The sequence below is a fragment of the Lupinus angustifolius genome, chromosome LG02, assembly GCF_001865875.1.
Source record: "Lupinus angustifolius cultivar Tanjil chromosome LG02, LupAngTanjil_v1.0, whole genome shotgun sequence".
NCBI classification, from domain to species: Eukaryota; Viridiplantae; Streptophyta; class Magnoliopsida; order Fabales; family Fabaceae; genus Lupinus; species Lupinus angustifolius.
The window spans coordinates 528,204-552,997 of NC_032010.1; the positions used below are offsets into that span (position 1 = coordinate 528,204).

The window sequence follows — 24,794 nt, forward strand, 5'->3', positions numbered from 1 at the left end:
TCAACATAAATAGAATCATCCATTTTTGTTCTGTTATGAAGTTCTTAAAAAATTGAATTGAAATGAAACTTTACACCCTTAATAATAGTATTCTTTGTCCTCCAAAATCCAAACCATAATCCAAACCATGTTTTTTGGAATTCTAAATTTCAATTTCTTAAATGAATGTCAAGAAGTAAATGGTTTTAACATTTTTATTATTCAAATTTTCTTTTCATTTTCATCTTAGAAACATTAGAAAATTGGATTTTGTATTAATTACCCTAAATATTGAAGGTCCATATGCTAATTGCATATGAAAATTATTTTGATAAATACTTGTGCAAATGTTCTTTATTGCAATTTCATATTTCATCAAACTTAAATGTCTACAATTAAGTTCATTAAAATCTAAGAGCAATATCTATTTTAGAGGTTGCCACTAATGTTGATTTCGAATCTTGTAGTCACACATACATACTAGCTCATTAGCTATTTAGGCTTTGAATGTTGATCCGAACCTAGGCCTAATACTTATTGAGGTGTCTCTTTACGCAATCCTGTAATCATTATCATAACGCTTGTTGATATGAAATAAGATAAATGTAGATTTATCTTAAGCGCATATAATCTTAATTGTACTATAAAATTTCACATACTATAAGTATCGATATCCATATACACTTTTTCTAACCCTAATTTCACACACACCACCCTAATTGCGTTTTTCCCTTGGTTGTTTGATTGAACGATCTTCCCAACTCATATAGAAAGTATGAAAAATCACATAGTCAAGCTAGCAAATTGAGCAAGACCTATATTCTTGATACTCAAATACCCATATTTATTACATGATTTTTCTATTCTAGAACACTAATCATGTCATCATAAGCACCAGATTCATAATTGTTGAACTCATCATAAAAGAATGCCTTAACCAACTACGCTATTTCACTTTAACCAAATAGTAGGACGAATTAAATATCTAATATACAAGTGTAAGGTCACATTCCTTTATATATTTTTTTATCACAATCTACCTAAGTAATTTGTATGGAATTCATTCCATTCGGGATGCAAGTACATAGGCGTATGCTACTACTACATTAATCCTACATTTCTATATTGAAGTTTCACGTATTTGATTTAGACATGTCCCCTTGTGTTATAATAGAATTCTTATGGTTTGGAGCTTATAATAGATATAAGTAAAAAAGACTATACACTCGTGATCATGAATATAATTACAATATAGAATAATTAATATTACTCTATGATAATATGGCAATCACGCTCGATCTCGAACCTTAACGAGATAGAAAGCTAGGTTCATATTTTTTTTGTTAAACTATTTTTTCCTATTCTTTATTTGTTTACTAAAAAAAAACCTACCAGATTTCCATATTGCAATAACTTAAATTACCATTTTTATTAATCACATATTAATAAATTTAATAAATTGAACACATGCCAGCTCATAAAACAACATACAGCTCACACAACACTCACAAAATTGAAGACTTCAATTTTTTTTTATCTTTTCTCAAATCTCAAATCTCACAACACACTTTCACTCTTTTTCTTTAGATTATTCAAATGTAGTAGAAGAAGAAGAAGAAGAAGAAAGAGTTCAGAAATCAAAGGAAATTCTCTTGGATTCGAGATTCGGTTTTTCTTCTCTGACCTAATCGATTACAATGTCTACGACTTTCAACAATTCTTCATCTAGGTTAAGATCTTCGTCGCTCAAGAAGCTTCCAGAACCTTTACGCCGCGCTGTTGCTGATTGTCTCTCTTCTCCTCTCACTTACGCAACCGAACCTTCTAGAACTCTCAGGGTTAGTATAATCTCATATCTCCGCTTTTTCAATTTTCACATTTTTTATGTATAGGAAGAGTGTTAATAAGATTGCTGACCTGGAGGTCACGAGTTCAAATACCGGAAACAGTCTATTCGCTTGTCAGGATAAGTATACTTCCATATCTGACTCCACTGTATGAGAGTCTCGTGCACCAGGCCGAGTCGTGCACTAGGTGGATGTATAAGAATTGCTACAACTTGTGTTCTATATTTAGTGCATTTTCAAAATTGTTCAGAAAATAGGTCATGTTTTTTAAATGTAGGAAAGGTGTCCTAGATGGTAGGATTTCTTAGGGCACTTGTTCACCGGACCCTATTTTTAATGGCATTCTTTTGATAAATTATAATTCTTGTCTGTTTTGAAGCATATATATCTACCTTTGATTTTAAGTTAGTGGCTTAAATTTTATTTACTTTTGTTTGAACTTTAAAGTCCATGTGAGAAATCATTCCCGAAGCACATAGTAATGGTCCTCTAGGAGTATAGTAGAATTTATTGTGCATTAAGATATTTAATGGAAAAAAATATATTTATTGCATAAATTTGAATGCAAATGTAGCATTCCTTTTTACAAGTTTAAGATAGTGTACCATTTATATTGACTACTGAGAATGGCATCATAAATCGTATACGAGTTACGACAAATATTTTTTTGTATAAGTAGTAAGTCTTCATTGTACATTGAGTATTTGTAGCTTTGTACACGATTTGAATGCTAAAGCACCATCTTCCTCTTATTGGGATCAGCTGAAAACTGAATAATCGTGTTTTCTCTGCACGTGTTAGGGTTGCTTACTCTTTGCAATGTTACCCCCTATCTTATTATCTTATAATAGGGTTAGGCTATTGGCAATGAAACTTCAACTTACCTACCAATCAAGATTTGATTTTTTATTTTTTGTATAAATAGGATTCGTTAATTGGCAGTGTGAATTGGCAAATTGGAGTGCTAATAGTTCCACTTCTTATAATATAACCACTTTTTAATGCATTGTCTATCTGTCTTTATGAATTGGCAAATTGTAGTGCTAATAGTTCCACTCCTTATAATATAACCACTTTTTAATGCATTCTCTATCTGTCATTATCCATGGTATACTATGTCCCAAAATCCCATTTCATTGCCAGTTATGGTGCCACTCTATTTGATATGCAGTGGCCAAGGTCTTAACTCTACCAATATTACAATTTAAATATATGATTGCAGGACTATTTGAAAGCTCCTGCAACCATAGACTTGGCTTATGGTGCAATCCTGGAACATACTATTGCAGAGAGGGAACGCAGGTAATAGTCCATTTATTTGTTGAGATGGGCAATTAGTGATACTGTCCAGTTACTTCAAAGTTCAAACATTGCTTACTACTCTGCAGTTAATGAGCTAATTTTGGTGGTGTACATCCTTATAATTCATAATATGTAGTGTACTGTTGAGAACTATATTATTTTCTAGGATAAGAAGCTGATGCATTGCCGTCTAATTGTTCACATGGATTATATTTGTGAGACATGTGAAATTGTTGATTTAAGAGATTGATAGAAATAGGACTAGATAACAACAACAAGTTGGTCATGTATAATTTGGATTGTGACCTCTGTTACTGATATCCGTATGATATATCATACCAGCAACAGAATAGTACAGACAAGATGAACTGAAAAGTGGAAATGAAATATAGATAACCCAAGGCTTTCTTCAGGCCTTTGTATCTCCTATTTCCCACCACTCACTTCTAGGTTGCCATTTCTTTTTTTTCATCCTCTCTTTTACCTTCTTCTCTAAGTAACTGATCCTTCCTAAGTGCATTCCATGGCTCGTGCCATGTGTGCAGGTTGTTATACCTATTAGGATAGTTAGATCTATAGCTTATGATCTGATTATAGTTATCTTAGTTAAGCGTAGTGGGTTCTCCATAACAGAAGCCATGTATCAGTTGTTATTTGTTAACTATAGTGAGCTCTCAGCTTCCTATATAAAGCAACAGCTCATCCCCTGTATCATTCAACAAAACAATTGCAGAAAGTAGTTATTTTCTGTTTCTCTCTCTGTTCACTCTCTTCTCTCTTTTCTCTCAGTTCTCACTTTCTATGGCCCTTTTCTGTGCTTTCAGTGCTTGCATAGTATGCATTGGTCATGTGAGGCTCTAATTGTCTGCATCCTGTCTCTTTCTTCCTTGAATACACTTGTTTAATTGATGGTTCCCAGCAGGTTCACCTTGTCTTCAAGGTGAAAGTTACAGCTTCTCTTGAATAGATGTGATGGATTCCCATGGATCCTCAAAGTCTGGGAGGTGCTGCCATCAAATTAGGACTTAAATAGTGTCCTCTGGGGATGTACTGAGGTTTAGAACTTATGCTGGTTGAATCTAGAATCCCCCTTCTTCAGAAAGCATGCTAGGCAAGGGATTACTTACAGAAGATGCAGAAACTTATGTTTTCAACATGGCACCATGAAAAATTGAAAATACGGTTGAGTATGACTTTTATCAGGAAATTTCAATCTGTATGCCTCCTCTCTCATTTTTTGGCTCTTCATAAAACCCGTGACTATGGTTTTTGTTTAAGCATTGAAATCCCTCATCGCTTGAGAATATGATCTAAGAACCATTCATATTAACTTGGTTACTCCTCCGATATGAGCTAGCTTTTGGGGTGGAGTTAGGCCCAATTATTCTAACACTTCATTGGCCCCTTTTGCTACTGATTGAAGTTTTGTATGGTTGAATCTTAAGGTAAGCTAAATCACCAGCTTCATAAACAACCTTCATTCTTTTAATTGCTTGTACTTTCATTTTGTTCGACCTGAACTGGATGTTCCTTCAATTCTTCCAAGATCTGGTTCCTTTGAATAGGACATGTCGATCCCTGTCATATATGACTTTACTTCGAATTTAGAATCATTAGATTTATATTGCTTATTGTAATTTTTTCTTTGTAACTTTTGCTTTCCCATTCATGTGAGCGATTTTTGGAAACAACCTCTTCGCTTACAAGGGTAATGCTTCACACATTTACTCTTCCCAGACCCCACTAGGTGGGAGCCTCGTGCACTAGGCCTGGGCCGCCCTTTTTTATTTATGTGAGCCATTTCAAACTGTACTTCTTTGATTCTAACATTGACACTATTTTTACCAGTCCTGCAGTACTAAAGAGGTGTGTGACACTTTTGAAGCGATATCTTTTAAGGTATGTTACGTCAAGAAAGTGGGCATTCAACAGTTTTATATGTGAGAGGTCATCTATATCTTTGGCATCCTCATTTTATTGAGTTACATGTTACTATAATGTTGATTTATTTCAATGAAAGAGCATTTATTTACCCTATTAGGTATTTGCCCTCACATTCGTTAACTTAATACTTAAAAGAAGAGTGTATTGGTAGGTATCTTATCATTCATCCCCAAAAGTCATTGGTACACCTTCTGTTCGCATGCTTTTCTTGGTTGCATGTTACTAAAATTTGTGTTGGCATTGATCTTTTACTCCTAGAGTACTAATTGAGTAGAAGAATTAGAAGACTACCATTTTATATTTTTTTATAAAATAACAATTTATTAGGAGAAGATAGAATATCACAAATGCAGGAGGATTAGAAGTCCTCATGAACTAAAAAATGACAACTGAAGTAATGGGTAGAAACTGTTAAGGTAGATAGGTCCAAAAGGAAAAATTAACTTATTGAACAGAACATCCTTTGAGATATACATCCTTCCATCCTTTGAGAGGCATAAAGTGCACTCATCTTATCTACAATCTAACTTATGCTTGTTGTAGGGTCGAAGGAGAGGAAAACAAGCACAATCAAACACCCTTAATGTTGTATAATCAGGAACTTTACCAAAAAGTAAGTAATGACTAATGAGGAGATTTGCTGTTTAAGGATGGAAAAGGCAATCTAGTTATAAAAAACACTATAGTAGTGAAAGCATGTTCCCAATAGGTCATGGGTAAGCTAGAATGGGCTAACAATGCAAGATATGTTTCCACTATTTGTCTATGCTTTCTTTCTACTGTTCCTTGTTGGTGATGAGTGTGAGGACAAGAGACTCTGAAGAACGCCGAAGGATTGTAAAAGAGTTGTTAAGGGCCTCAGATCACTACCCTTTGAATTGCTTTGACAGTTTTACGGAATTGAGTTTGGACCATTTTTAGAAAGTGCTTGATGATAGTGATAGTGTCAGATTTTGGTTTGACTAGACAAATAGTATCTAAAGCCATTTTTAGAGTAGCCAGGGGCAGGACCCCAGAGATCTGAATATAACATATCAAAAGGATTGTGATACACACTAGAAGACGTAGGAACATGTAATCTATGAGTTTTACCAAGACAACAAGCTTTGCAGAATCCAAAGGCAGTTTTATTGCAACGGGATGTCGGGATATATTACAATGAGTAAGTACAATGTGCACTATTGCCTCATGGGCACAACCCCAACCTACAATGCCATACAAATTAAGGAGAGAGCTTGCTAGTAGAGCTATATACAGCATTGGACTGAATACCAGTAGAAACAGTAGCCTGAGAACTATGTACATTATGTGAATGAGATGAACAACTAACTGGAAACTTTGGAAGAATGCTATGAAATGCATAACGAGATCCTCCGAAGTGAGAGATCCTCTTAGCATGACTTGATTACAACCCTGAGATTCCACAAAACACTCATTAGTATGAAATTCAAAATAACAAAAATTATCCCTAGCAAATTGAGACACTTATATTAGAGAATAAGAGTTGGTTAGAAAGGGAAAAAAATAAACAGTTAGTCTAAACCAAACTGTTTATGCATTACTCCTCTGATAGGCTTCTATATATAGATGTATGCAGTAAATACCACACTCCTACTTCAAAGGTCAAACACTCTCTCATTCCCCAAAATGAGTGGCAACTAAAATCTTTTGAAAAGGGCGGCCCAATGCGAGGCTCCCATGTAGTGGAGTCTGGGGAGGGTTGATTTACATAGTCTTACCCTCGCAAGCGAAGAGCATGTTTCCAAGATTTGAACCCATGACCTCAAAATCACAAGACAAATAGCCATACCGTTGCGCGCAGGTTCACCCTCAACTAAAATCTTCTGAAAGTCGTACAAAATAAATTCATTTTCCTTTTATTTTCATGACTCAACAGTCAACAGAAATTGCATAGTAGAATATGATAAAGAAGTGCAGAAGAAGAGGATTAACTATCCTTTTAAAGAAACCAAAAAATTCAAATTCCACTAAAAGTAACCAAAATCATACCATCTTTAAAAAATCAACTTTTTAATAGTTCAATTTTAGTATATTGATATTTGGGGTGGGGAGGGTATAATGGCATGGTGATCCTAGAATTAGAGGTGTGAAAACGGGCCGACCCACTAAAAGCTGAGTCAATTTCAGGTTAGGTTGGTCTAGACCAAAAATGTTGGTTAGATCAAATTTGTCTTATGCATGCTCAATTTGCGTGGGCCCGTCTGTCGCCCTGAAGTATTAGTACTTTTTTTTAAAACTTTCATGTTTTTAATATTTATTTTTATGTTCATGCTTTATATCACTATAATACTCACAACTTGTTAATTACAGATACAAACCAAGCGAGGACACATTACTTCAGATAGATCGTTTTTGTTCAACAGTAATAGCCGAATGTGATATTAACTCAAATCAACCATTGTCGCGATCTTTGGATCGGCAATCCGGTTCATCAATAACAACCACAAATACAACTCCTTTGCCTGTATATAGTTTTGCTTCTGAGGCACTTGTGAAGTCACTGAGTTATGTGCGTTCGCTTGTGGCTCAACACATTCCCAAACGTCTCTTTCAACCAGCTTCATTGGCTGGACCACCTTCTTCATCGGGACAATCACTACCAACACTGTCATCTTTGCTTAGTAAATCATTCAATTCCCAACTAAGACCATCAAGTGTTCCAGAAACTTTAAAGAAGGATTCAATTGCTCCATCAGCTTCAAGGTTAGCAAAAATTGAAAAAGTTGACAAAAAAGACGAACATGGGTTCATTGCCCATGATGTTCTGAAATGGCGGTGGTTTGAGGAACCACAGTCATCATCAATACTGGCTGAAAGGTAATTAAACTCTTATGCTTGACGTTGGTTTAGGCGTCTTAATAGTAGCGACTGTAATTTGTATCTCTGCTTTTAGTGTTACTTTTTCCACCAGAAACTGACTGGTACTTGGTATGTTTTAATACAGTGATCGTGCTGTGAATTCACAAGACATGGGAGCACATAATTTCTTAGAAGTAGGTGCAGCAGCTTTGCTTGTAGGACACAATGAATCTAATATGAAGGGGCAACCATGGAAGTTTTTTGGAACTGATGATTTGCCTTACCTAGATCAACTGTTGCAGTCTTCTCCAGTAACATCAATCACTAATTCTGCATCTTCTCATCCCCACCTTAGAGCAATTACAGTCTCTAAACGCACAAAACTGGGCTCTCATCAAATTTGGCACGTTCTTCTATCATATAACTTGCATTGATATTTTTTCCTTTTCTTTTTCAACTTAAGCCATTTCATGAAAAATCTTATAGAAACAAAGTTTTAAATCAAGGGGAAGATAGAGCTATGGCAATTCCAAGATTAAAATACAGGACTAGCCAAGAAAAAATTGTGAGACAATATTTTTTCTAGTCATACATAAAATTGTTCGAAGAACCCTTAGTTAACAATTCTCTTTGAATTCAAGTATAGTGTGCAATTGACAAACATGCATATTGTCAAAGTTCTCTGGATTCTATGAAAATAAATCTTACTAACAGGATTATATTTATAGATTGACATTGGGTTTGCATACATGGGTAATTTGCTCTTATTTCTGGAGAAGCTTGAGTTTTCCGTTCATAAATGGAGAATTTCTTTTTGATTGACAGGTTTGGGGATTGTGTTGTATTGATTTTGAAGGTTTATAAAATTGGGTTTCTCTTTGTGCCCCTTTCTGTGTTCTTTTTTCTGTAAATACACCTGTTGTTTTAATCTTGATTTTCTTTCCTTTATAAAATCCTCTTATTTTTTTTGTTATCTTTTAACAAAAAGAATAATTGTCGTTTACTTTCGGGTTCTGTTTGATGTGAGTCCACTCTATATGATAAATAATTAGAATGCTTCTCTACAGATTGATATTCTTTCTTTGTTTTTGATAAATGTTTGATACTCTTTTACCCATTAGGTGACTTGAAAAGTCTGTTTATTCTTTCACTACTTTGTTCTGATTATTGCTTTTCATGTTCTGAACATTGCTATTCTACAGGGAGGAATCTCCTGTGATTACATTCCGTCCTCGAGCTCGACAGCTTTTCCAGTATCGTCATTACAGGTATGGATCATAGTGACTGCAGTTTCTTCAAAAGAATTGATAAGAAATTTATGCATATGTTTTCACTACTGCATTCGAAAATGGTGCCACAGCACAAGTTTTAATAACTAGAGCATTGCGAAAGTCATATTGCCATAATTGATTCTTAATTCAGATGCAGAAGTTTTTCCATCATTCGATTAGAGCAAACTGCAATAAGAAATGTCAAAATTTTAATAAATGATGAGAGGAAGAATGTGGTTGATGGAACTGGGAGTGGTAGTTAATGGGTGGTAACTTCCATTCCCATGAGATGGGGAAATAGCAAACCCAACTCTTGTCACGAGAGTAAAATTCAAGCAAACTGTTCAGATAGATGAAAGAGGCACATTTGAAAATAAACCTTGTCTCATTAATGTAAAAGGGTGTACAAGTATATAAAATACTACAAGGACTATGAGCCTAACTAATATTAGGGAACACATCTTGTGTCTCACAATATGTGCCATGAGTTGTGATTGGTTGAAATAAATGTATTTTAAGTTAAAAATTTAATTATTAAGTATTTTTCTGACCAATCACAACTCATGCCACACGGACTGTTTCATATTGTGGGACTGAAGATGTGATCTCCTAATATTATCAATATTAACACAAACCATGGAACAAGTGATGCCCAATAACTTTTGTATTTATTCATTTTTTTTTTACAAAAACTTACACAAAACCCAAGCATTCACTTTGAACTCCATATTCCCAGGTATAGATTTATAAAGCCTGAAACAAATGGCTGTAAAGCTTCTAAGTTACTTTCCATAAAGTGGCCCCCAAGATTACTAATTCAGTACAGTTTACTCTAATACTTCATTAATATTTATTTATTAGGCTCTGCTATTTTCCCTGTCTTTTTGTATGGTTTACACTTCTAGTTTCATCTTATCCTGGTATTGTAATGTATATTTATGTAAGGATTGCTTATTTATCACCTTTGGTCATATTATCTTTATCATTTTGTTGTTATTGTAACTGCCATATGATAATGCAATGTGTGTGAGAGGTCCTGTGTTACCTGCACATGATGATGAAGTGTACATGTAATTTTCATACAGTTGCAACTTTTTGCTTTATTATCAGCATCTTCTTACTCTTCCCGGTCTTCTTATTTTATGCTTTGTGGCTGTTTTTGACTTTTATTCATTTTCTTACTTTGATTTGTTCTTAGAAGAAATGAAGCACATGCTAATAGATAACAGACAATAGTTGCTGCTTGTATTTTCAAAGAAATCACAATTTTCAAACTACACTTGTTAATAATTGATTTTACGTGTTTCAATATCTAACAGTGTTCTCTATGCTTACCAGTGAGCAACAACCTTTACGATTGAACCCTGCCGAGGTACATGAAGTTATTGCTGCAGTTTGCTCAGAGGCTTCTTCCCCAAATACAAGTGTCATGACAGTGTCCTCTAGACTAAGCAATAACAGTGGAAAACCGTCAATGGATGTGGCTGCGAGCGTCCTTATTAAACTAGTTATTGACATGTATGTTTCAATCAATTGTTGTCATTTATGTTTTATTCCTTTCTTGGTTTCTGTCTGTTTGCACCAAATCATGTCTTTTTATTCTTTTTTAATATTTTGACCATATATTCCTGTTTTCTATGATTAAAATTATAACATTGTGAGGTCCTCACCTCATCACTTTAAAAAATCTGAGTTAAATTACTTCTGAGTACAGGAAAGAGGAGGGGCTGATATTGAGCATAGAAGAAAAATGTTGCAGGGTTAAATTTAAAATTATTTTGCCAGCTATAATTTAGAATTAAATTTCAAATTAGTAAATAATTTGATTCAAGATTTCTTTCCCAAGTAAAACTATATCTGAGTCAGCTAGAAATTCTGCCATTTCTCATCAATTTAGGCGAGGCCATGCTTAGAAGCTGTGGTAACTAGGTACACAAATAGTAAATGGGGAGAAGAAAGATAGGTACATAACTTTATGTGGTTCACCTACAAAGAACAATAGGTTTGTGGATTGAACTGCCGTTATGTTCAGTTGTTCATTTGTTTTGCTTGTTCTTTAGTAGTTTTCTTGTGGAGAATATCTTAAACTTCTATGTTTGTATTTGTTTTCATTTTTTATATAAAAATAATCCTGCGGATTTGCTTGATTTAACTTGTCCAGTTATTTCACATTTCGACTTTTGTTGCACTGTTCTGAGTTGATTATGTATGATGCCCGTAAGTAAACATTCTTTTGCAGGTATGTTTTAGATTCTCGGACTGCTGCTCCTCTCACTCTTTCTATGCTTGAGGTGATGCACCAATAAAGTACATTTTCCTATATGACAATATCTACCTCTTTTATCATTACTAATTTACAGTTCAAACTCATCTTTCAGGAGATGCTTAGTTCTTCTAAAACAGTTTGCAGGGTTCGTGCTTTTGATTTAATTCTAAACCTTGGGGTTCATGCTCATCTCCTAGAACCAATGATTGTCGATGACATTTCCACAATCGAAGAAGAATATTCTCAAGAATCCTATTATGACAGTGACACTCTACTTATTGCCCAAGGAAGCAGAAAAGCAAATTCTCAGAACAAATCAGGCACAGTCTCTGCCATTGATAATTTTGGATCTTGGATTTTAAGTATTCTGTATGAGATACTACTACTTCTTGTTCAGGTATTAGTGGGGAGAAAAAAATTTGTTTGCCAACATTACCTTTTTCTTAATAATTTTATTTGCTAGGATTATCTGAATTATACTGTCAAAATTTTGTTTAGAATATCATTACATATTGATTTCTGCTATGCATGATTAACGTTGATTGACTGGTTGCCATTGGAGGGCTAATATGACATGGGATGTCTTTATTGTTTTTGAAAGAGTGGATTGTAAATATAGATACAAAGCAAGGCTGCTAATTTTTTTGCAACATTGAGATCTGGGTTTTTGTTGCTAATTTTATATTTTAAGAGCGTGGTAGCTATTGTAGGTGGATTTCTAGTTTGATAATAGCAATTGGTAGTACATAAAGCAATCATGAACAATTGTTGTTTTATAAAATATATGGCATGATAGGAAATAAGTGTTTCCAATCAGATAATTATTGAGTTTTTGGTACAGGATTTGTCTGTCTGGAGAATTAATAAGTTCTCCTGAATTCAAAAAAGACCTTGTGCATTGGGACCATCTGTTGTGTCTAACTGTCTACTAAATTAGGGGATTGCTGTTGAAGCTGAAATATAGAGGATTTGAGTTCTTCGAATATACAAGATCCAGTGATTTGAGTTCTATTAAATTTCCTTAGTTATATGAAGCAAAGTAATTATAGTTATAGATGGGACTTTTATTTAGGTTTGATAATAACATAGTGGAAGGTTCTACTTGAATATATAAGAACTTCTAACACTTAGTCTTAAAGCTTCTTTATTTAAACTTTTTTATCTTGTACTTATTTCAATGTTTAATGACTAATTCTGCCTAGGTGCATAAACAAATATATGTTTTCATACATAATGTTGTCTATCTCTACTCTTTATCTAATAATGCTCTAATCATGATGTTCTCATAACTTCACAATTTATGCTGATTACTTGTTTTTACAGAATGAAGAAAATGAAGAATCTGTCTGGGCATCTGCACTCAGCTGTTTGCTTTATTTTGTGTGTGATAGAGGGAAGATACGGAGAAAACGATTAGAAGGTCTTGACATAAGGGTGAGAAATAGTATTCCCCTACCCTTATTTTTTGGGTACATGCCGTTATTGAAATCTTATTCTTGTTTCATACTGCATTTTGCTTTTATTTTCTTATCCTTTTTTGCGAAGTTGAACTGAATTCATGGAGAGGATGCTTACTTATTATCCTTTTTTGTTTCATACGTCCCTATTTCAGTTTCATAGCACCATTTTCCTTTCACTCCCTTTGTTCTTTTTCACAACCCATAGCCACCCATTATGCACAAGTTATTAGCACTAGCTCTCATACTTTGAATACCAGAATCTTCATTTTCATCCTTTTGCTTTGATTTCCTCTATCATTGGCCTTTTACTTTTAACTCTAGTTTTTTCTCTTGGCATCTTTTGCTCTTTTTTCATTTCTATGTTCTCGTGTTACTGAAGTTTTAACATACAACTATAAGACCTGTAATGTTATATGAGACTGAACATTGAGCGGTAAAATTTCAACATGAGAATAAAGTCCATGTATCAGAGATGAAAATTTTGCATTGGATGAGCGGACAGACTAGACAAGACAGAGTTAGAAATGGATGCATTAGGGAGAAAGTTGGAGTCACTCTTATTGTAGAAAAGATGGTAGAATCATGCCTTATGTGGTTTGGACATGTGCAAAGGGGACTAGTAGAAGCCCCCAATAAGGAGAGTAGATAAAATGGAGGTTAGCCCAATATGTTAAAGAGAGAGGCTAAGAAAAATTATCGGCGAAGTGGTTAGGAAAGATTTAGATCATTGCTTTGTTAATTAAGATGAATTATGATAGATCATTATAGTGTTATTCGATCCATGTAGCCAATCTTATCAAGTGAGATTGAGGCTCAATTGTTGTATATTCATCTATCACTCTTTTCTTTTTTATATTTATTTTGGAGTTCACTCCAAAAATTACTCTTTTTTGGTCATCAACCAAACCAATCTCACACTTCACCGGCACTATTCAGTTTTATTTTAATTAGAGAATATCTTGCAACTTGTTATGTGAGTGACAAATGGAGTGTTTTGTGTTTTTCCTCATCATGCTACTCCATATGGCAATATGTAAGTTGTTTAGTTTTATATATTAAAGCATTGAAATCATTCTGAAGGCTAAAGTGTATCGGTCATGCTTTTTTTTCTCTCTATATCTTTGGGTCTTTGTGTAGCCAATCATTCACTGCTTCATTATCAATTGTTAATGTGCTTTACACCATTAATTATGATATTTCTGTCTAATTTACTAACCACAATTTGCCATTAGGTTATGGTGGCACTTATAAGGACTAGCAGGCAGAATTCTTGGGCAGAATTAGTTCATTGTGAGCTTATTTCCATGCTAACCAATATGTTTTATGATGTTCCTGACGAAGTTGCCGAGCCTGTATCTAGCACAGCAAAGTTTCTTGTCGATCAACTTGATCTGATTGGAGGAGTTCAATTTATTTTTATTGAGGTATGCTTAACTGTAAACCTCAGCCTTAGTATACTTTCAATGGGGTTTATTATCATTGCCACAATGTTGGCTTCTTAATGTTGAAATGAATACCAACAACATTGCTTTGTGTTGTAATATTAGGAGATTCACTTTATTATTAGAAAATCAGCTCCTATTATTATTATTATTATTATTATTATTATTATTATTATTATTATTATTATTATTATTATTATTATTATTATTATTATTATTATTATTATTATTATTATTATTATTATTATTATTATTATTATTATTATTATTATTATTATTATTATTATTATTATTATTATTATTATTATTATTATTATTATTATTATTATTATTATTATTATTATTATTATTATTATTTTATTTAGTAGTATCTATTAGGATATTTTATTATAAATTAGGAGATTCTCTACAGGTTTATTTATTTCCTTAGTTAGGTCAGTGTTAGCCTATAAATTGTAGTCACTGGTTGTTGTTTTATTAAAGTAATAAGATTATTGTCTTCTCCTTTCAAGTCTTTGTATAATGATATAATGATGCTTCGGGGCCTAATTTTGTCCTGTTTGTTTTTGCTGTTTCAAATAAAGCCTAATACTTTGCCTTAGAGTTTACTTCTTGACTAACAAAGAATCCTTCATCACTTATTGGTTTAATTTATAACTAATAAATGCTCCTTGATTCCTAGAAAAACATAGGCTTTTCATGGATGATACATGATTTTCTTTCTTTATATTTGTGTTATACCATATATATGATATGCCTTGTATGTTGTAATTACAAATTCGTATTGGAAATTATTCTGTATCCTGGTTGGGATTTATATATTGAGTGCAGGATTGTAACAGTGTGTTGAATATTAATTTTTTAAATATTTCCTGAAAATGTAGAGTTAAAGATTGCAACATATTGAGCTATCTGATTTTTTTATTTTCAAATATACCGGTAACAGGGAATAGGTTGGTTGATCCAATTGCTAATGGAAAGGATAAGTGATTTTGAACTAGGTCAGAAGCTATGGACTCATCAGTGTCAAAATTGTTGCTTATGAAGTCTGATTTTGAGTACAACAAACATTTTTTTTCCTATTAGGGCAAAATTTAATTACAACATCGTAAGATTAAAATAACAACCGAAGCCTTTTCTGAGCTGGCTACATGAATTAGCTGAAGCCAAGGAGCAAGAAAATATTAAGACTCATGATCATAAATAAGACCTGGATATTCTTAATGCTTGTGTTTTTCATTTGTTTAAATGTTGATGTTGCAACTCAATCTCTAACATATGGTCAAACGAGAAATCAAACGAAGATATGATGCTGAGCTTCCTACAAGTTTAATTCATAATAGATCTGGTCAAAAAATTATTGAGCAATTCCTTTGCATAAAAATGCATAACCATTGCCTTTGGGATAATGGGTCCATCTCAATACTTGAAAATAAATTATTAGGCCATGAAACCGAGCAGATGGTAATAAATGATTTCTGAAATTTTTACAGATTTTTGAAGTTTTGGGAATACATACTTGAGACTAATGACTATACTGGAAATATGTAGAATTCATTTTGTTCCTTGATTTTGAGTTTTTAAATCTTGCCACTGGTGAATGTTTGATTGCTTATGTACCCAATATACAGCTGTGATATTGGTTAATTGATAGTATTATAGCTTTTATTTATGTAAAGTGATATAAGGTTTACAATACAGTTCTAAATTAGTGTCCGTTTTATATTATTTGTAAGTTTCAATTTGTATGATTTCTCCCCACTTTTTTTTTCTATGTTGGATGCAGTATTCCCTTGCAACCTCGAGAGAAGAGAGGAAAAACCTCTATTCAGTGCTTTTTGACTACATTATGCATCAGATAAATGAAACTTGTATAGCTACAGGAGGCAATGAATATGGCCATGAAGAAATCCAACCTCTTGCTGCTTTGCTTGCTCAAACACGTGCACCTGAGGCATTTTATATTTCTGTTAAACTTGGGGTGGAAGGCATTGGGGAGATTTTGAGAAGATCAATTGCATCTGCACTTTCCAGATATCCTAACAGTGAGCGACTAAATACGGTACTTCCATATTTTTTCCTTGCCCATAGGCTTAACAGTAAGGGTTATATTTTTCAAGTATTCCTGTGATTTCCCCTCTCCTTTTCCTCCTAGTGGGAGAAAGCCTGTTCTTGTTGTCCATTTCTCCTTCTCTTCTCCTTTTCTCAGATATTTCTTATGTGGGTTGGTGGGCATAATATTAATATTAAGCCCTTCAAATTGTTTCTTAAATACCTAAATCCCCATATATGTTTCTTCGTAAAATGCAACGAAAAAGATTTCCACTTGCCATATTTTGGAAAGCTCTAGAAAGAAAGATATTCAGATTTTCTATATACGAGTAATCAAGGATATGTATGTTAGAGTCAAGAAGAGTATGAGAACACAAGATGAAGTTTCAAAATATTTTTTTATTGCCGTAGGTCTATACCAAGGTTCAATTATGAGCCCTTATTTGATTGCAATTGCGGATGATATTGTTTTAGTAGGAGACCGAAGAGAAAATTAAATGTGAAACTGGAAATGTGGAGACAAGCTTTAGAAGCACATGACTTTTGAAGAAGTAAGGGTAAGACAAAGTATATGGAGTGTAAGTTTAGTAAGAGGTGGACAAACCTTGATGTAGAGGTAAAACTTGGATTTCATACCATACCACAAGTCATTAGATTTAATTATCTTGGGTCAATCATACAATACAAAAAGCAAATTGATAGAGATGTGAACCATATGATTGAAGCGGTGTGGATGAAATTACGAGGTGTTTCAAATGTCATATGTGATGGAAGAGTGCCACTCACATTTGAAGAAAGTTGTCGTGCAACTGTAGAACTCAAAATGTTATATGAGATTAAATGTTGGGTTATAAAATGTTAACAAGAGAATAAAGTCCATGTAATAGAGATGAGAATGTCGTTTATAATGGGTGGATGACAAGATAAGATTAGAAATGAATACATTAGGGAGCAATTGGAGTAGCTCCTATTGTAGAAAAGATGATAGAACCACAACTTAAGTGATTTGGACATATATGGAGGTGACCGTTAAAAGCCTTAGTAAGAAAAGTTGATCAAATGTATTACAAAATTAGAAATAAGGAAGAATAGGAAGAGTAAATGTTACTTTACATTTAGCTATTAAGGTAATACCAGAGAGGTAGTTAAGGCCCAACTTTTATGGTTACAACTGCCATTCCTTACTATATAAGGTCTCATTCTTGTAAGTATCATTTGAGCTTCATAATAAGAAATATAGATCTTGTCTCTCATTCTCTCTCTAGTTAGCTCTATCTCTTTATGCAATGGAAGTTGGTCACGTTTCTAGAGGAAGAGGAAGACCAAGAAAATCTATAGGCAAGACGATTAGGAAAGATTTAGAGATTAATGCTTTGTCAATGAATATGATCTATGATAGAACATTGTGATGTCGTTCGATCCATATAGCCGAGGATACCTAGTGAGATGATGGCTTAGTTGTTGTTGTTAGGCTTTGAAATAGACACGTGGAAGGTCCAATACTATTCATTAGTTATTTAAAGCCTTATGTAATACCTTTAGTAATCATAAAGATATAAAAAGTTGTGTCCTAGTGCACAAAGTTCTACCTAGTGGGTCCCGGGAGGGTAGATGTACATAATCATACTCTTGCAAATGAGGAGGTTGTTTATAGGATTTTAACCCGTTACCTCTTGATCACTAAGCAATAACCTTACCACTATGCCGAGGGTTACCATCAGAAAGCATAAAGATATGTTGTGAAGAAAATTTAAGATTGTAAAATCATTGCCAGTGTAAAGTCAATGTGAAGTATGACCAAATGTGCATTTTTTGGTAAATGCCTTGTTTATTTTGAAGCAAAAGTTGTGTTTGTCATTTGTATTATTATTATATGGATGATATATGGTGCAACAATTAGAGTGGATATAAATTCTTGTCTGGTGGATGACATTCCTCTTTAAAATCTAGTTTCCTATACATGGTATTCTATATGTTTATTCTAATTCGCTGTGTTCCCATGAGTTAGATCAATTGGTAGAGCGCTTGGACATTAAGTGTAAGCTCCTGAGTTGAAACCCCAACGGTTGTGCTCTACCAAATAAAGGGTTAATGGTTGCTCTAATTCAAATATTAGGACGAGTGCTTCTTGTTTAATTCAAAATGTGGTTGCTTTTTTATTCATTATACTCATTTGATTAAAGATTAGGAATTTGATGCCACTTACAATTTGAATCATAGAGATTGGACAAAATTTTACTTGGTTGTCGACAGCCTAACACATCATTCACCTTTTATAAGAGCTTAGGAATGACTATGTATAACATCAAGCACACATAGGTAGGTTTATGGTAGAACATTATAACGTCGTTCGATCCATGTAGCCGACCCCATCTAGTGGAATTAAGGCTTGGTTGTTGTTGTTACAATTTGAAATCTAGTTTCTCATATTTGGCCTTAAATAGATCTTTTAACCGCATATATATATATATATATAATATATATATTCATTTGTTTGATGCCCATTTCTTTTAAATATTTGCAGCTATTGGAAACTGTAGCAGAGAAATTTGATTCAATAATAAGTTCATTCACTCATTTGGACAAAGAATTCTCTCAGATGATTCAGAAAACAAAATCTCACAAGTTTCTAGAAAATATGGAAGGTGTGGCTCCAAGAAACGGCATTGGTTTGCAAGCAAAGCACTCATGGGCGACTTTACATTCACTTCTTCATTCTGAAAGAATTTCTTACCGCCAAAATGGTTATATCTGGTTAGGGGATCTGCTTATTGCTGAAATTAATGGAGAAAGAGATGGAGATATATGGTCTAGTATCAAAGGCTTCCAGCAGAAAATTGCTCAAGCTGGATTTCAAGATTCTGTGGATAAATCTGATGTTCCTTTGCCCATTTTTTTAATGTGTGGTCTTTTAAAGTCGAAATACAACTATATTAGATGGGGATTTTTGTATATTCTTGAAAGGCTTCTTATGAGATGCAAGTTTTTGTTAGATGAACATGAAATGCAACAATCAAGCAGCAGAGATCTTGGCCATGGAATTAAAGATTGGCATCTTGAGAAGGCCTATGCAGTGATTGACATAATGAGCAGTGCTTTGTCTTTGATGTTTCAGATAAATGAAACAGAGCGCCTTAATATTCTGAAAGTAATTGTTTCTGAACTCAAAATACCTTTTTGCCAAATATCCTCATGACACAGCAATAAATACTCCAAGTATGTCAAAACAAACTAATTATGAAAAAATGTAACAAGTAAATTTGCATGTTCTTTAGCTTATCCTGGAAAGAGAACACCATACTTTGCCAACTATTAGGTTCTCTTAATTGTCTTTTATTAGTTAATAAACTGCTGATAGAGCTTGATATTTTATATGTAAGAAAATTGATTTATTTGTGAAATGGACAACTTTTTATAATAACTTAAGTTACTTGCCATGAAATCTGATGTAGACAAAATTAGTTGAAGGATTTTTTATATTAGTGCTGATTAATATTTCCCTAAATAATAGATTTTAAATGTAGTTTGTTTATATAATTCCTTGGATCGATGTTTGGTGAATTTTCCATTTCTGTTAACGCTTAGCTTCTATTCTGTATTACTAACCATTTTTTCAACGCTTTCTTCATTTCTAAACAGATGTGTGACATACTGTTCTCTCAATTGTGCCTAAGAGTTTCTCCTGCTACAGCTTCGTCCATTGGAGATGATGTGCAACAGGGTAGAAATTTAAGTAGCACTATTTCAAGCAAAAAGTCAGACAGCGATAATCATGCTCTTGAACAAGTTACTTTTCACTTGGGTGAACATAACAAGGAAGAGGCTAATAGAAGATCCAGTTTCTCTAATAATTACCATATGGATCGTGAAACTGCATCAATGGCAATGCTTCTCCAAGGACGAGCCATTGTCCCAATGCAATTAATTGCACGTGTTCCTGCTGCCTTGCTATATTGGCCACTAATCCAATTGGCTGGTGCAGCAACAGATGATATTGCTTTGGGTGTTTCTGTTGGAAGTAAAGGAAGAGGAAACTTGCCTGGTGCTACATCTGATATCCGAGCCACACTTCTCTTACTTCTTATTGGTAAATGCACAGCGGATCCTGTTGCTTTTCAGGAAGTTGGTTTGGAACAATTTTTTAGGTGATTTCAAACTTCTATAGCCATTGTAAATTAGTTGGCCTTCTTATTTTACAACCTTTATACATTGACTTACAGAGCACAAATCTTCTTGCATCTGGCAGGGAACTTTTGGATGACACAGATTCAAGAGTGGCATATTGTTCATCTGCTTTTCTTCTAAAGGTATGCATTTTTTTTAATTGATTTATGGTGCTGGAAAAATATGTTTATGTACTTAAATACCATCATTTGTATTGATTTCCCATCACTGCAGCGAATGATGACCGAGAAGCCTGAGAAATATCAAGAATTACTTCAAAATCTTGTAGTTAAAGCTCAACAGGTACCTTCATTTTTTAATGATTTTCTTGGAGCTCCTCATCTACTTGTAAAGCTGAGGCTAACATGTTGATCTTGGGTTGGAATGAGCTTCATGTTCAAATTCTATATTCTATATAATCATCATGATTATGTTTGATCAAGTTGAAGTGGTTACTTAGGTTAAAACAATGAGCTTTTGTTATCAAGCATGCAAGTAATGCATTGCGTTAGAATGTCAGGGTTCATTTCTGTTACTATTCTTGTTATGTTAGTATTCTTATTGGGATTGGTTTGAACTATTTTCACAACCTATTCAATGTCAGCCATGATTACTTGCGTTCTGATAGGCTAAACACTAAAGAGGAGGACACAAAATATATCTTTTATCATAAAATTCAGGAATTGAAGGTGAAAGAAGCTTTGAAAATGATGGAGATTGCATAGCGGTTGATCGAATAATATACCATTGAGACCTTGAATGTTCTAAGAGAGTAGAGAATTAGTTGGCTCACAAAGTTGTTTAATGAGATTATGTGGTCTAAGATGTCGGGCGAGTGGTGAAACATTTTAATCCATATCTATAAGAACAAGTATACAAAAGTATGTAAATTATAGGGAGATTAAACTCATGTGTCATACTATGAAGCTATTTGTTCGGTATATTTAAGTATGAAGGCCCACATTGAGTATGAGTACATGAGCAAAAAAGTTTATAAGTAGAAAAAGGCTCATGAAACCATTGTTTTATGGTTTAAGTTTAAGACTTGTGGCTCTCCACTCTTCCCATGCTCTAGTAACAAGGAAATTCCTCGGTGGTTGGAGACTCCCAAATCGTGGTCGGATCCAACATTGTTGGAGAGGATAATTGAACGGAGGATGAGACAAGAGACATGGCTTAATGAAAACTAATTTGTTTTTATGTCGGGGATGTCCACCAATGAGGCTATATACTTTCTACGATATTGATGAAGAGATACTGAAGGAACCACAGAGAGTTACACATGGTTTTCATTGATTGGAGAATGTGTATGACATGATTCTTAAAAAGGTATCATTGAAAGCTATAAATAAGAAAGGAGTTTAGATTTCCTACATTCGAGTAATCAAAGATATGTATGATGAGGTCAAGATCGAAGAAAAAGCACAAGATGAGGTTTCATAAGATTTTCCTGTTGTTATAAGACTACACCATGGGTCAACATTGAGCCTCTACTTGTTTACAATGCATGCTTTTAGTGAGCATATCTAAGAACAAATGTTACAATGCATGCTTTTCGTGGATGATATATTCCCATCGGAGACTCATGAAAGGAATTAAATGAGAAGCTAGAAATGTATATATGGAGTGTAAATTTAGCAAGAGGTGGACAATCCTTACTATAGAGTTAAATTTTAGAGATCATACAGTATCACAGGTCACTAGATTTAAGTATCTTGGGTCAATCATACATAGGATGTGGAAATTGATGGAGATGTAAACCACATGATTCAAGCGGGGCAAATGAAATGGAGTACTTCAAGTTTTATATGTGATAAAGTTGGCACTAAACCTTAAGAGAAAATTCTACCCCACCACTATAAGATTTACAAAATTATGAGACTGATGTTGAGTGGTTGCTACTAAAAGCTTAAGATGTCATATGTTATATTAATGCTTGTTAATGGGCATTATATAAAGAACATTAAATTGTTTGATCCATGTAGTGGAGCTCACCTAGTGAGACTACGACTTGGTTGTTGTTGTTAGAATATTTAAGAGTAACCTAGATGATCTTAGGATTTGTCTTTCATTTACATTCTTTACAAGCTTAACATCAATCTTGAATTATTTTGGGTTTCTTTTCTCTATTTTCTTCCTGTCGTATCTAAAACTTCTGATTCAATGGGTTGGAATGGTACTCGAGTTTAATATTTTTAAGTGCGAAATGAGATAAAGCAAAGTTGGTGTTTGAAATCCTTGACTTCTTTGTTATGATGTTTTGATTTTATTAGTAGAGATAGAAGATCACTACAAGAGTGCCCTGCTGTACGATATAATGAATAGTAGCTAGACTACACATACACATACACATAGCATAACACCTAAATATCTGACAAATATATTATAATATACTAGTGGGACTAAAGTTTGATTATTTTTGTAGCATTGGTAACTTAATATTAACTTGTCACTTTATATAATCATGCTTTGCATTGCCAATACACAGAGCAACAATGAAAAATTGTTAGAGAATCCATACCTACAAATGCGTGGCATACTTCAACTCGCAAATGATCTTGGAATTGACTTGTGATCTTCATAGCATGGCTTTCTGGGGGAGGTTATATTGATACGGAGTAAAAGATCTGTAATGGTTTGAGGAATCCTCATTGGTTCAATGGAAAAATCGATCATTCCATTGACTCAGATTGAAACATGACTGACTATCCAGGACATAATTTCATACACTTCCTTCCAGAAACAAAATTACAATTGATTTTTAACTTGGCAAAGGATAGTGCAATTGTCGCCATAGAAAGAGAGCAAGTGGAATTGATTGATTGTTTTTAGAGTAATCTTCAGACTGCCTTTTCGCAATTCCTGTTGATATCCAGTGATGTTACTTTTTTGGAGAGCCATGTTGTATCTTCCATGATGCCTTCTTCTGCATGCATTTCAACTACTGACTGTCTGATTGAGAAAATCTATTAAAGTCTCGTATTCGCTGAATGGTGGGTGAAAGCCAATGTTTTGTTCAGGAGTAGTTTTTGATGTCCCTGATTTTGACTGAGCTGCCTAATGTTGATGATCTAGGCATCAGCGTGCCTTCAGGTATGCCCCCCTCTCTTCCTCTTTCTCTTGCTTTGGTAGGGTTTCATTGAAATCCAAAGAGATAAATGGATAAAAGTTACTAAGAACATTTCCCTTTACTTGAAATCCCCAGTCTTGAGTCAAGTGATACAGTTTAGGCCCTTAGTAGGCGTTAGCCGAAAATTCGTAATACACAGTGGCTTTCCTTTCCTTATGATCTGTTGCTCTTAAGGAAATTACCTCATTTAACTTAGGTGTGTAGGAGAGTTTATTTTGGCTTACATCCGAGAAAAGCTTATGAAAATGGATTGTGACTTTCATATAAGCTCGTTTTGCTTATTTAATAAAGCTTATTAAGTTTTTAATTCAGCTTTTTATCCAAATATGTCCTACATAAAAAAACCTGGCTATTTTTAACATAACTATAGTATTAAGAGTTGTTCCTCTCTCTCCAAATATTTTCTTAAAAAATATGGCATGATTTCAAGACATGTTTTGAATTTTGATGTGATCATTTTATGTGAATGCAGTTACTGGCTGGTGTGTATTATATCCGAGGAAAATGCATGCAGAACTTCATAAGATTGTTTCTCTTCTTGTACATGGATTAAATTATATTATTAGATTCCAAACCATCCTTTAGTTTTTTCGTTCATGAAGGCTCTGCCTATATGCTTCCTTTTTTAACTTGGCATACAGGACCACCTTTCATGGGTAAAGAAAAAAACTCACTTTTATAAGTTTGATTGTAATGGATGTCTACTTTTAGAGGCATTCAAATTGCTCTGTAAATATGTGATTTTGTTTATTTCTTTGTAATTTTTATTGTGAAAATTGTAAAATTTGTTCAGAAATTAACAAGTAGATTATCTATACAGTTTTTTTGTTGTTGTGAAAGTTACTGTCTGTGATCTCAAGTTCTTGTTTAGTTTAATATTATTTTCAAGTAAGATGTCCAAGTTTTGAAACAATGTAAACATCTATATGCCCAAACTTTTCAATTAGTATATGGAGAATCCAATTAGGTTTCATCAATGGCTTTTCATTTTTAAAGAGTTGCAATTGACATGTTTGATTTACACCATTAAATGTTTGGTGAAACTAGTTGTGTTTAATAGAGAATTTAGATTGTGTTTAAAGTATATATTATAATTTTTTTATCGTCTAGAAATTAT

At 33.6% G+C, this 24,794-nt stretch overlaps 1 protein-coding gene across 2 annotated transcripts; it reads left to right on the forward strand.

Annotated features, from left to right (window-relative positions):
• LOC109329903 lies at positions 1,501 to 24,513 on the forward strand. 2 transcript variants are annotated; one of them, XM_019563796.1, is made up of 18 exons: positions 1,501 to 1,817; positions 3,049 to 3,128; positions 4,977 to 5,027; positions 7,404 to 7,910; positions 8,038 to 8,295; positions 9,095 to 9,160; positions 10,502 to 10,681; positions 11,403 to 11,454; positions 11,542 to 11,826; positions 12,753 to 12,863; positions 14,122 to 14,313; positions 16,118 to 16,393; positions 18,908 to 19,531; positions 20,023 to 20,528; positions 20,630 to 20,690; positions 20,782 to 20,850; positions 23,036 to 23,640; positions 24,150 to 24,513. In XM_019563796.1, exons 1-17 carry the CDS (start codon positions 1,677 to 1,679, stop codon positions 23,120 to 23,122), a joined length of 3,546 nt encoding a protein of 1,181 aa, XP_019419341.1. In that variant the 5' UTR covers positions 1,501 to 1,676; the 3' UTR covers positions 23,123 to 23,640; positions 24,150 to 24,513. The 2 variants fall into 2 exon arrangements, with proteins under 2 accessions (XP_019419341.1, XP_019419351.1); XM_019563806.1 differs by lacking the exon at positions 4,977 to 5,027.